The sequence below is a fragment of the Carlito syrichta genome, unplaced genomic scaffold, assembly GCF_000164805.1.
Source record: "Carlito syrichta isolate Samal-C Ts95f unplaced genomic scaffold, Tarsius_syrichta-2.0.1 Scaffold303508, whole genome shotgun sequence".
Lineage (NCBI taxonomy): Eukaryota > Metazoa > Chordata > Mammalia > Primates > Tarsiidae > Carlito > Carlito syrichta.
Window position 1 is genome coordinate 6,400 of NW_007247604.1, and position 14,143 is coordinate 20,542.

Sequence of the window (14,143 nt, forward strand, 5' to 3'; positions counted from 1 at the left end):
CTCTTCCACATTGCCCTACACATCTTTTATTGTAGATAGAAAATATCAGAATAGTAGAAAATAGTAAAATGAGCATCATTTGCACATATCACACATATTTAACCAGTCTTCACTTTTTTTAACCATACTTACTTTCTGTAATAGTTTTCCTTAGTTATTTTACAAATATCACTTTAAACTACAAATATGTAAGTGTAAATGCTTCAGTGTGTATCTTTTGCCTATAAGAGCAATTTTCTACCTCTCCCAACATCACACTAAGAAAATAATGATTTTTCTTAACATTTCTAACCTCCAGTCCTATTCATGTTTCTGCGGCGGTTGGTGTCTGTTGCAGCTTTTTGCTCCAACCACGCACTACACGGGGCCATGATGCCCACACCTCTGAGGATCTGGGCAACACCTGGGCAGCCAGGACCCGACCTATGACTGAAATGGGAAAACACACCTCCCTGAATGCAAGGGGTGATGGGAATGGTAGTTCACGACGTCGGTGGCCTGCCGCGCAGCACTCTGGGAAGGGGTCTCCGGCGCCCACTCTGCGCAGGCGCAGGCCTACCCCCGCCCACTGGTGACCGCCTTCTTGGCCCGAAAGGAAGATGTCCGCCTTCCTAGGTCTGCGCGGGAGCGGAGACCGCGCACCTGGGGTGAGAGCGCCGGCGTCGGGGCTCCGCGCTGCCCGGGGGTCTCAGGATGGGCGGGCACCGGCCGCCACGGGGAGCTTCGTGCGGGGGCTCCCCGCCCACCCCCCGTCGTTCGCGTGTTCCTGGCCGCGGGCGGAGTCTGCAGCGGGCCGGGGTGGGTGGGGGAAGAAGAGCGCGCGGGGGCAGGGGGAAGAGCGGGAGGGGGCAGTGGGTCGTGTGGGGCGTGGGCGGTAGATCCGAGGGGGCGGTCGTTGCTCGTGCGGTCGTTCTGAGAAGGGAATCGGATATCCTTGGTCAAATGGGTCGTCAGGTGCCCGCGACCTTTGAGGTGTGGCTTGGAAGCGGCTGTCCTCAGGAGACACCTGTCTGTCTTCCTCTTTGAGGGTTCATCGAACCCTCGCAGCTACCCTGTTGGTCATTATCCACGTGCCATTTTATTTTTATTTTTTAGTGCAGGGGATTTCACGAAGGTGGACACCCCAGGGCACAAGCTAGGAGGTTAGAGGGTGAAAGGCGCATCCAGGTAGGCTTGACTCCCTGTTTCTTGTTCGTCCTGGTAGCGAACCTCCCTGAAACCCGAAGCTGCCAGTACCTGCCTGTAACCTTGGGAGCACTTACTCCGAGGGGTCAGTGCTCTGATCTCCCTACGTGACTGTGAAGTGAACGTGGACAGAATCTCACCGAGTGGTAACTCTATCCTGAGATTTGTGCAGTCTCCAGTTCCATGGTTTGGACTGAGGCTCTTGGACCCTCCAGTACGGTTGCGGCTGCCTCTTCCCTCAAGGGCACAGATTCCTATTCGGGGGCAGTGATGTCCAGTAGAAAGTCGATGAAAAGCACAACCCTCATTTAGAATTTTTCAGCAGCTACAGTCAAAAGAGGCAGGCAGAGCCAATTTTGCTGATGTGTTTTCCTTGAGTCATTACATTCAAAATGTTATCTTGACTCGTGGAGCTGGCCACACTTAAGGTGTTCAGTGGTTGCATGCAGCTAATGGCTACAGTATTGGGTAGAATGTTTCTGGTGAATTCCAAAAGAGTCAGGCTTAGTGTGCTAGATGAAAGTTTCAGGTAAAGTGAATTTGTTTTTCAGGCCCGAGTCCCAGCCCTTCTGAAAGAAAGCAACTGTGATAAGAGGCCGGAAAGAGGGAGTCCATGCCAGGTCCTGTCACTGAGAATGGCCCGTTTGACAGAAACCTGTTCAAGAGCTTCAGGGCAGAGGCAGAAGATTCTAGAAAGGCGGAAGTTCTCACCTGAGGCAGTTCTTGGTTCCCTGCGTAGCATGAGTAAGACTTATAATGTTACCACACTCAGGAGCTGTTACAGATTGTGTCACCAGGGATAATGTGCACTAACTTGCAGAAGGTGGTGACCTGGGGTTGAGAGGGTTGAGTGTCAAGCTGAAGAGAAAAAGGTACTTTAGTAGAGGGCTGGGGAGGCCATGGTATCCAGAGAACATGTAGTCAGCTGATAAAATCCTAAACAACACCCCATTTTCTTCATTTTCCCATTACTTTTTCTGCACTTTGAGTAACTGTCACACCATGTTCATTACTACATGTGGCATTTAGGGTTATGCTGACACTCCTTCTTTCTTGAACATAGATAATAACAAAATGATACCAGAGGGAGGGAGTTTTCTATGCTGGAAACCCCAAAATATGAGGGGGACCCCCCCAAAAAATCAGTTATCTTTTGGAGGGCAGACCCCTTGTAGTGCAGGTTTTTCCCAATAGGTAAGTGTTCTAGGAACCCACCAGCATCAGTGTACCAGCTAGCATTGTGAGAGGCTGTGTTTGGCTTCAGTTATAATTTTTTTTTTTTTTTTTTTTGGAGACTCAACACATTTGCCCATTTCATGATGGTGGCTTATGAGTGCACTTGCCCACACCGCCCTGAGTATTCATACGTTTTTGACCAAAAATAACATGACCACCATACCACACTTTCCCTATTCACCTGATCTCACCCAGAGTGACTTTTTTCTGTTTCTGTGGGAAAAAGTCTTCAAAGGGAAACATCTTGTGGGTGTGGAAGAGGTGAATCAAAAAACAGCAGAAGCACTAAAAGGCACCAAAATTGACGAGTCTAGAAAATGTTTTGAGCAGTGGAAAAAGTGTCTCGATAGGTTTCTTGCATCAAACGAAGAGTGCTTTCAGGGTGACTGAAGTTTGAACATGTAAGAATAAGTACACAATTTTTTTAATAAATGAATTCTGGGGTTTTTTGGGTTCCTCCTCTTATGGAGCCTGAAATTAATGACTTGTGTATAGTCACCCAGGGCAGACTCAGGAACTAAGCACAGTGCTGTTCACACACAGGTGAGTATCATAAGCATCTTATCAAAAGGTCTTTTTTAAGAGTCAGCAACCATTATTGAGCAAAAAGTTGAAAAACATATTCCTTGCATACAACATTTCATCTTTATTTTAGATTTTTCTGTGGAAGCTCTAACTCAGGGTGTAAAGACAGCAAGAATTTGCTTACTAATCCTGCCTGAGTTGTTTTTTGTGGGAATATTAGGTTGAATGAGGATAGAGGGTTTCACCTCTGTGTACCTGAACATGTTAAGTTACTCTTCTGTTGTATTATTTTTACAGTTTTGTCACAAGGAACATAAATTGCTACTAAATTAACAAAATACAGTTTTTACCACACCCAGTGAAAAATGCAGGATTAAGTGAACTTAATATCAGAGAAGAATGTGTTCAAGTGCTGCTGCCTTTGTGTGGTCCTTCTGTCCCTTTTCAAGAGTCAAAGTGACATTCCCCATTGGAAAACCTTTTCACCAGTTGGGTGTGAAGAGAATTTTAGGCAGGTGAATGCAGACACGTCTCGATCATGATGGGATTAGGTATCAGGAAAACCATTGTAATTGTCATAATTGAGAACTCTTCTAAAGGAACTATAAGGCAGACCAAGTCTCTCATGACCCCCTTGTTCTTTCCTCCTCTCCAGGTGAACCTTCACAGGCTTATAGTCTCCTCGAAGAGCAGCAGAAAATGAACATGGCTCAGGTGAGGTTGGTTCTTAATAATCAGTTTGTTTTACAAACTTTTATAAGGGCTTTTTAAGGATTTTGGTAGGTTTTATGTATCTGTATTTTAATATGAAAAAGTAGAGACAAATGGGTCAGACATATTTACAGAAGATACAGAAATAAGACTAGTAGAGCAAAGGCGGCCTGTGGGTAGATAGATGCAGGTCCTCTGCAGGCACACATTTACCAAATTGGGCTCCTCATTTATTTCTGAGGTGTTTAATTACCTTGGCAGAGCAACATTACATAATGGTTTACATTGATGAGAAAGATAAAGCAAACTGATTCCTCATGAAATATAAAGATGAAAATAGCCTGATATAACTGTTGTTCTACAAGTAGGTGATTTAGTAGTAACTCATTACATAGCATAGAATGTTTTCTTTACTTTTTCCTCAATAGAAGTAGAAAATGTCATGTTGAGCACTAACTCACTCATTACTCACTCACTCACTTCTCAAGAATTCAAACACGGGGTTAAATGAGGCATTTTTGCAATGAATCAACTGAGTGTCTTTAAAATCACACTCCATAAATATTCTGAGTATCCATGATATTCAGGTTGTTTAGCAGATGATTTAAAATTCTGTTCTTTTTCAGATGTCTCCACACTTGGCATTCAACTTCAAATGTCTGTGTGACGCCTTGGTTTTTCTTCCCACTTGCATGTAGCTTCCAGTGACTCTACTGGATTGTAATCAAATCTGGTGGGCATTGTCTTATCCTTTCCTCACTTGACTTTTCTTCACCACTTGCCTCTGCTTCTCACTCTGTCCTGAAATGTTTCTCTGTGAGTGATACTTTCCACTGGCCTGTCTTTCTCCTGTCATCTCCATGGACTCATCATCTCCTCTTGTCCTACTGACTTTGAGTATGCTATTCCATTGCCTTCTGTTCTTCATGGTTTCTAATTTGAAATCAACTTTGAATATGATAGGTTGCTTCTCCCTTGCAACTTTCAAGATTATCTCTGTCTTTGGCTGTTTTAAAATTTTGTTTATAATGTATCCAGGTGTGGATTTCTTTCTCCAAGATTATCTTACTTGTAGTTGAACTTTCGGAGTGTGTAGATTGATGTCCTTCAAATTTTGGAACCTCTTGGCCACTGTAACTTCAAAAATTGTGTTAGACCCTTTCTGTCTCCCTTCTCTGTCCTGTACTCTCAGTATGCATATGTTGGTAAGCTTGATGTTGTCCTATGGTTCATTTTTTTGCTATTACTTTTTTCTTTCTGTTTCTCACTGCAGAGTCTCAATGCACGTGTTATCTTAGTTGCTTCACTCTTTTTTCCTCCTACTCAGCTCCGCTATTGAATGGACTTTTTTGGTGAAATATTCATTTTAGTTATTGTACTCTTTAATTTTAGAGTTTCTGTTTGGTCCCTTTTTATAATTTCTGCCTCTTTATGTCTTTATTTGGTGACATACTTCCCTTCAGTCCTTAGATATCATTCCCTTTAAGTGTTTAACCATATTTAAAATAACTGATTTAAAGTCATTGTCTAGTTAAGTCCAATATCTGCTTCCTCAGGAGAAATTTCTGTTGATTACTCTTTTCCTGCATATGGGTCTTACTTTTTTTTTTCTTGTTTTATAATTTTTTTTTACTTTTTAAGTTGGCATCTCACTCTTTACCACCCAGACTGGAGTGCAGTGACATGGTCATGGCCACTGCAGCCTCAACCTGCTGTGATCAAGCAGTCCTTCCGCTTCAACATTCCAAGTAGCTGTAACTACAGATGCACACCAGCACACCAGCCTAGTTTTTGTGATTTATTGTAGAGACGAGGTTTCGCCAAGTTGCCTAGGCTGGTCTTCAATCCCTGAACTCAGACAATTCTCTTGCCTCGGTCTCCAAAAGTGCTGGGATTACAGGCTGAGCCACTGTGCCTGACCGTGTTTTATAATTTTTGTTGTTGAAAACAGGATATTTTAATAAAATATGGCAACTCTGGAAGAATTTCTCTCCTCCCAGGGGTTGTTGTTGAAATATGTCTAGTGACTTTTTATTTTTTGAGTTGGAGTCTCATTCTCATCCAGGCTGGAGTGAGGTGGCATGTTCACTGCCACTGCAGTCTCCATCTGCTGAGCTCAGGCGATCCTTCTGCAGCCTTCCAAGTAGCTGGCACCACCGGTACATGCCTCCATGCCCGGCTTATTTTTTGATTTATTGTAGAAACAAGGTCTTGCTATGTTGTCGGCTGGTCTCGAACCCCTGGGCTCAGGCAGTCCTCTTACCTCTGCCTCCCAAAGTGCTGGGATTATAGGCATGAGCCACTGTGCCTGGCCTTTCCAGTGACTTTTTAAAACTAATTTAGTATTGCCTGTGTTTGTTGTGTGTGGCAGCTGAAGTCTCTGCAGAAATTTCCTTAAATGCCTGAAACCAAGCAAGTGTCCCAGTCTTTTCCAGGGGGTCTTGTGAATGCTGTGGCATTTCTCCAGCAGTCATCCAGGCCAGTTACAACTCTGCATTTGTCTTCACTTCCTGCTTTCTCCAAACCTTAAGGTCACTCAGAAGTGACAGCTTAGAGCCTTCTCATGTCCTTCCTGACCATATCACAGTCCTGGGCATATTCTCAGCTCAGTGCATATAGGTGGGCTTCTCAATTCTCAGGAATATATCAGAGTTTTTCAAAACCTTTATGGACATTTCATCCTCCAGCTTGTCCTTTAAATAAAGCTTTTTATTAGATGATTACTTACCCCAACTGCTTGTCCACCACCCCAGGTAGCAGGTAAGTTAAAATTGCCTTTGAATGTTTTTGACTAATGCCTTGGAGTACAGGTTTTTCATCCTGGGTGAAAACTCTGAGTCAGTTCAGTAATCAGCCTTGCAAGTGAGGTCTTCAAGGAAACCATCCTATTAAGTCAAATAATGACAGTTTTCTGGGAGCAGGCCTTTGACAACTCGAAACCACTTCTGCCTCCTCCAGTGGTTGCCAGGCTGCTGGTTTTTGCTCTTATCTCAGATGATTGGTTCTCAAAGCTAATGTGGAACTAGAGAGAGATGGATGTAAATAGGACAAGTTAAGATGATGTGGAACTGTGGGTCTCCCAATGTTGCAACCTTTTTTTTAAACATTTTCTTTTTTTTTTCGATTGAAGTCTCACTGTGTCATCCATACTGGAGTGATATGGCTCCTGCAGCCTCAACCTGCTGGACTCAGGCAATCCTTCCATCTTAGCCTTCCTAGTAGCTGAAACTATGGTATGTGCCACCATGCCCAGCTAATTTTTTGGTTTATTGTGAGACGAGGTATTGCCAAGTTGCCCAGGGTGTTCTCGAGCCCCTGGACTCGGGCAGTCCTCTGGGATTACAGGCATAATGTATATATTTTTGTATAAATATTCTTGTATAGATTGCTTAAAGCCTTTGATTAGCTTGCAGAAAAAGTTGATTCTGTAATCGCTGCCAGTTTCTCATTACTTTTATGGAAGAGAGAATTTTCTCAACTTCAGTATTTTTGCTGACATCACTTGTTAGCTTGAATTTGAAGTTTTTGGTATAGAAACTTTCAATTTTCTTAGTTTCTAAGACTTTATCCTCTCTGGATTCTATTAATATTTTTCAGAAACCTTCTCTGACTTCTTGCCTGTACATCTTCTGCCAGCCTCTTTAATATATGTGGTCTTCAAGTGTTTTTGTTTTTGGTACTTTTCCCTTAATCCCAATGTGCTCAAGGAGCTGTCTGATTGTCTCTAATAACTTCAGTTACCAGCTAGAGTGCTAATGACTCCTAAGTGTTTGTATTCATCGTAGACTTGCCTTCTGTGCTCTGAAATCATGTATATTGGTTTAAAGGGCAGTTCCAGCTTTATGTCTCATACACCCTTTTGTAGCAACCTGAACAGATCTCTCACTCAAAAGTCCCACACGTTTTTCCTTTTGTTTCTCAATTGTCAGTTTTTGGCACCATCAAGAAGCTGATTATTTTGAAACATACATTATATGATTATTAACTAGAGTCACCATGCTGTGCAGTATCTTGAAAACTTGTTCCTCTTGCCTGATGGAAACTTTGTATCCTTTGACCAACATCTCCTGTTCCTCTCTCCCTCTCCCCCAGACTTGGGTAACCACCATTCTATTTTTTTCTTTACTCCTATGCATTTTACTGTCTTAGATTCCATGTATAAGTGAGATCTAATTGGAAAGATTTGTCTTTCTGTCAATTAAAAACAAAATAAAACAAAAAACAGAGAGAGAGGCTTCTCACACAGCTAGACTAGGTTGCTACATCAAGGAACAATCATCAAATGGTTGCTGCTTCTGCTTTGTGATTATATCCTATTCTTATGTCGATTGCTGTTACTTCAGTGTACATAGTGTTTTCTTACTATGGTCTCATTGGTTCCAACTTCTTTGTAAGCTGTTCCTTTTTCTTCATGAACTCTAGATTTCTCTATTTTCATAAATTTACTTATACATAAGTTTGGCCAGGTATCTCTCTAGTGCTCACATGTCTTTCTTCCTTGGACCCAGTATCTACAGAGATGATGTTCAAGGAGGATGTGAACTTCCTAGAGAATACTATCATCCCAGGAATGTGCAAGAAGAGTTGTAGAAGGATTAATTACATTGAATTTTTCTGTCTTAAAAACATCTGGAATTCATAAATGTATATAGATGGGGTATGGTAAATTAGAAATCTTTTAAACTAGCTGAGTGACAAGTTTTAAGATGAAATTTGGTCCAATATAAGCCTCTATAACCAACTGTTTTTGAGCCTCAAGAGTAAACAGGAAAAGTTCTCACATATTTTCTGTGTCACCTAATTCCGAGACCTTCACCAAAATATGTTGCTGAAGGGATCCGTGTCATTCGAGGATGTGACCGTGGAGCTCACCCGGGAGGAGTGGCGGCAGATGGGCCCTGGGGAGCGGAGCCTATACAGGGACATGATGCTGGAGAATTACGGCCACCTCGTTGCAGTGGGTGAGCAGACCTGCCGCGGGACTCTTTCTGCAGCATGTTTGCCTTTTTTTAAAAATTATCAAGACACATAAATTCTTTATATAGATTAAAGGCTTCATTGACTTTGGACTAAAAGGTCTAATGTAATTGAAGCCTTTACAGAAACAAAAACAGTTTTTGTCATTATCTTCCCCAAAATCATCAGATGAATATTCTCATTTAGTGCTTTTATAGCTGTGTCTTTTTCCATCTAAGTGCTCATGGATCTGGTCCATTTATGCCCTCAATTATTTCATTACAGGGTGTTGCATTACCAAACCCAAGGTTATCCTCAAGTTGGAGCAAAGAGAAGAACCATGGTCCCTAGAGGTCAAATTCCTAAACCAGAAGTACCCAGGTGAGTGAGTGTTGACAGAGGGAGCCTTGAGGTAGTTAGATCTTGTGGCAGAGCACCTTAAAAAGTTTTTTTTGGGGGGGTAACAGCTTTATTGAGATATAATTCACATTTCATACAATTCATCCAATGGCTTTTAATGTGTTTATAGATACAGTCTACCCTCTGTATCCATGGGTTCTGCATCTGTGGATTCCAGCAATTATAGATTGAAACTATTTTTAAAAAATACATCTCTACAAAAAATGAACAGACTTTTTGTCATTATTCCCTAAACAATATAGTATACAACTATCTACTGTCTGTTTTATGAGGCTAGTATAAGTAATATGGAGATGATTTAAAATATACCAGAGGATGTGCACAGTATTTATATGTAAATACTGTACCATTTTATATCAAGGACTTGGGCATCCATGGATTTTGGTATTCAAAGGAGTCCTAGATCCCATCCTCCAAGGGACAACTCTATGTACAAATGTTATCACCTCAAAAAGAAATCTGTACCCTTTAATTGTCACTCTTCTATACCCTTGAGACCTCCAGCTCTAAGTAGACGTTAATCTACTTGTGTCTCTGCAGATCTGCCTATTCTGGACATTTTGTATAAATGGAATCATATAGTATATGGTCATTTGTGATTGGCTTCTTTTGCTTAACTTAATGTTTAAAAGGTTCATATTATAGCATATATCAGTGTTTCATTCTTTTTATGGCCAGATACTATTTCATTATTTGGATATACTGCCTGTGCTTCCATTCATCAGTCAGTAGATACTTGGACTACCACCTTTTGGCTATTATGGATAATGCTGATATAAACATTCATTTACAAGTTTTTGCATGGACATATATATTTATGCCTAGGCATGAAATTCTGGATCGTGTGGTACCTCTGTGTTTATCTGATTAAGGAACTGCCAGGCTGTTTTTCTAAATGACATCACCATTTTCCGTTCCTAACAACAGCCCATAGGGATTCTGATTTTTCCAGATTCTTACCAACATTTCTTTGATTCCAGCCATCCTGGTGGTTGTGAAGTGGCATTTCCTTGTGATTTTGATTTGTTTTTCTTTATTAGGCAGCTAGGGCTGTCATAATAAAATACTACAGACTGAGTGGATTAAACAACAGAAATTCTCTCAGTTCTGGAGACTGAAAGTCCAAGATCAGGATACCAGTAAGTTGGTTTCTGGTGAGGCCTCTCTTTCCTGGCTTGTAGAAAGCCACCTTCATTGCTGTGGTCTCACATGACCTTTCCTCTGTGTGTAACCACTGGGGGAGAGAGAGAGCACCCTGGTATTTTTTCCCTTTCTTGTAAGTACACCAGTGATACTGGATTAAGGCTTCATCCTTATGGCCTTATTTTAACCTGGATTACCTCCTAAAGGCCTTGTCTCCAAATATGGTATTATTGGAGGTTAGTTCTTCAACATATGAATTTGCGGATGGGACACAGACCATAACAGTTTCTTTGTCACTAATGATGTCAAACATCTTTTCATATGCACCTTAGCCTTTGTCTGTACTAATAAATGATTCCAGAAATTTAAAAAAGTTATAGTTTTCAATATAATTCCTAGAAGAAAAAGTAAAATCATCTTAATTATTAGAAGTGATGTTCACTTATTGAAAGTTTTTGTTGTGAAGCCATATAAACAAATGGCATTACATAAAGATTGACATAATTTAGATCAAGCATATCTCCCAGTCACTATATGTAAATGATTAGAGCATATTGACTGACTAAATAAGCTATCTCTAAATATAAAACTTAGAAAAATTGTTATAAAAGAATGGTAAAGTTTTTAGTCAATAAAAGTAAAATAATTTAGATTTCATGTTCTGTTATCATTCAGGTTTGAATTCAGATAATAAGTACATTAAAGTCTAGCCTGAGCGCCCAGGTAAAAGAAAACATTTAAGGATTTGAATTACTGAACCAAATAATATGATATCAGTGTTCTAAAGCAAAGGAATAAAGTTCTAAGAATCCAAAAAACTCCCTTTGATTATAGTCCATATTCTCCTACCGCTTCTTTCTAGAGTGTTCAAATACAGTTATTTTCTTTACTGGTTAAAAAAAAGATAGATTAAAATGTCCTCACAAGAAGATACCACAGCTAGGTAGCTTACTTTCCACCATGTGAGGCTATTACAAGAATAGTCTATAACCCAAAGAGCTCACTCACAAGAATGCAACTGTGTTGGCACCCTATTATGAGACTTCCAGCCTCTCGAACTGAGAAAAATAAATATTTGTTATTTAAGCCACCTTAATTTGTTATTGTCACCCATGTTGTTTTATTATCTGTTGGATGTCTGGTGTGTCAGTAATTTCCCTTCTTGCATTTCTGATATTGATAATTTGTGACTTGGTTTTTTTTTTCTGCTTACCATTGAAAAAAATCTTTTTAAATAATTAAGCTTTGGTTTGATTTTCTGTGTTTTCTGTTTTCAGTTTTATTGTCTAATCTTTACTGTTTTTCTTCTGTTACTTTCTTTAGATTTAATTGTCACTTTTTGTCTAGTTTGTTAAAGTGGGAACTTAAGTATCTGGAGATCTTTCTTTTCAAATATAAAAGTTTTAAACTACATATTTATGTCTGAGCACTACTTTTGTTGCATTCACAAATTTCTGTATTTTTGTGTTGTTTTCATACACTTCAAAATATCTTATTTGAACCTTCTTCTTTCACCCATGGGTACATTAGAAGAATATCATCTATAAATATTTTATATTTCTCCAAGTAAAAAAGTGTTTATTAATTTCTAGTATAATTTCTCTGTGGCTCAAGAACATCTTTTGTATGATTTCTTTTCTTCTGTATTTGTGAAGATTTGTCTAACAGCCAAGAATGCATTCTATTTTGATGAATGTTCCATGTGCATTTGAGAAAATGTGAGTTTAGCTGTTGCTGAAAACACTGTGTCCTCGAGTTTGAAGGTGTGGTTATCACAAGTGCTACTTTATCTCTTCTCCATATAGTTGGGTTTACCAGGTATTCCTGCCTCTTCTCCTGTTTCTGTGCTGCTTTTCTTCCTCTAGATGCTATAAGTGCCTGCTAGTGCCTTAAAACAGCAGATTTGTTGTTCTTGCCCTTGCAGATGAATATATTTGTTCCACAAATTAGATAAGAATATATTTCTTTTTTTTTTTTGAGTTGGAGTCTCGTCAGTCACCCAGTCCACCCCAGTGTTGACCTACTAGGCTCCAGCAAACTTTCCACCTCAGCCTTCCACTAGCCGAAATCACAGGTGCTACCACTTCCAACTACTTTTTTATTTATCGTAGAACGAGGTCTAGCCACCTTGCCTGGGCCAGTCTCAAACCTGTGGGCTCAGGCAATCCACTTGCCTCGGCCTCCCAAAGTGCTGGGATTACAGGCTAAACTACCAAGCCTGGCCAATAAAAATATATTTATAGGCAGAATTTTGGCTGCAGCTCCTGTGACTTCTTCCAGCATATCCCGAAAATGGGACTTTTTCAGGATCCTTTATGATCTTTCCTGTGATCTCTCCATTTGGCTCATGGAGGGAAATATCACAAGAGCACACAAATCATCTGTATCTGTTGCAGTGGAAGGTTAGCTTCTTGGTCAGCCTTCATGGAAACACGGAAGTGTTCCATTTTTGTTTTGCATGAGTATGTGGATGTTGTCAAACATGTTTTCGGTTCTGTTAAACTACTTTTGCCTAGAAGAAACAGGCTTTTTTTCTTTGGAGCTCTTTTTGTTGCTGGCTCCAGATTGTAGGTTTCTTCAGCAGTCTGTCTAGGATATATGGGAAACAGAAAGAAAAGCTTTGGAATTCTCTGCTGTGTCATTTCTTAAGTCCTGAGGTTCACATTTTTCTATTTTGTAGAGTCTTTGTATGTTTGTTCTTTTTTTTGCAAGGATTTTTAATTGTAGGAAGGAAGATCTGGGAGGAAAGGGCCTACTCGATCTTGGATGAAAATAATACCTATTTCTTTAAACATTATGGATAAGGAACAAGAAACAGTATCTGTCTGTGTGTGTTTTTAGTCTGTGGAAACTTGACCAGAAACAATTTAATAAAATACATAACAAAACATGGGTACAAGTCCTTATCCATGAAAAGTGTAAGATTTATCATGTGTTTTCAATTTTTTTCATTTTAGGATATTATAAAATTTATGACAACATAAAAGAGATCCAGGAAAAACAAAAGAAGCCTCTGTGTCAAGTAATATTCATTGATGACAATGATAAAACATTGAGTAAAGAAGAAGAGAAAGCACACCTCATTCAATATCAGAGGACTCATTCAGGGGAGAAACTTCAGTATGAAGAATGTGGGTAATCCTTTTGTATAAGTTCACACTCTATTCAGCATTCTGGAGCTTATGTGGGATTCAAACTTTATGAATGTAATGAATGTGGGAAAACATTCTGTCAGAAGTCAAACCTTAGTGAACATGTGAGAATTCACACAAAGGAGAAAACTTATGGTAACAATGACTGTGGGAAATCTTACAGGTCGCCCCTTATAGGACATCAGAGAACAGAAACAAAGATGAAACTCGGTGAAGGCAGTGAATGTGGGAAAACATTCTTCAAGATGACATGTCTCAAAGAACATTGGAGAATTCACACTGAGGAAAAACCTTATGAATGTATTGAATGTGGGAAAACTTTCTTCACATCATCAGAACCCAGAGCACATCAGAGAATTCACACAGGTGACAAACCCTATGAATATACTGAATGTGAGAAAACTTTCTCTCACAAGACACACCTCAATACACATCAGAGAATCCACACAGGAGAGAAATCCTATGAATGTATTGAATGTGGAAAATCTTTTACCTGTAATTCAGCCCTAAAAACACATCAGAGAATTCACACAGGTGAGAAACCCTATGAATGTACTGACTGTGGGAAAACTTTTGCCCACAATTCAACCCTCAGAGCACATCAGAGAATTCACACAGGGGAGAAACCTTATGAATGCAAAGAATGTGGAAGGTCTTTTGCCCGTATTTCTGTTCTCAAAGCACATCAAAGAATTCATACAGGGGAGAAACCCTATGACTGTAATGAGTGTGGGTGATCTTTTACCTAAAATTCAGGTCTAAGAGCACATCAGAGAATTCACACAGGTAAGCCCTATGAATGTAGTGACTCTGAG

At 40.0% G+C, this 14,143-nt stretch overlaps 1 protein-coding gene across 4 annotated transcripts; it reads left to right on the forward strand.

Annotated features, from left to right (window-relative positions):
• Positions 1-587: 587 nt before the first annotated feature.
• LOC103260977 (zinc finger protein 658-like) lies at positions 588-13,552 on the forward strand. Of its 4 annotated transcripts, XM_008058615.1 has the most exons (7): positions 588-647; positions 1,737-1,929; positions 3,602-3,660; positions 4,284-4,390; positions 8,466-8,618; positions 8,899-8,994; positions 13,134-13,552. In XM_008058615.1, the coding sequence occupies exons 5-7, from the start codon at positions 8,480-8,482 to the stop codon at positions 13,313-13,315; spliced, it is 417 nt and encodes a 138-aa protein (XP_008056806.1). In that variant the 5' UTR covers positions 588-647; positions 1,737-1,929; positions 3,602-3,660; positions 4,284-4,390; positions 8,466-8,479; the 3' UTR covers positions 13,316-13,552. The 4 variants fall into 4 exon arrangements, with proteins under 4 accessions (XP_008056806.1, XP_008056808.1, XP_021568305.1 ...); XM_008058616.1 differs by lacking the exon at positions 1,737-1,929 and having other exon boundaries at positions 631-647; XM_008058617.1 differs by lacking the exons at positions 4,284-4,390; positions 8,466-8,618 and having other exon boundaries at positions 594-647.
• Positions 13,553-14,143: the final 591 nt, after the last annotated feature.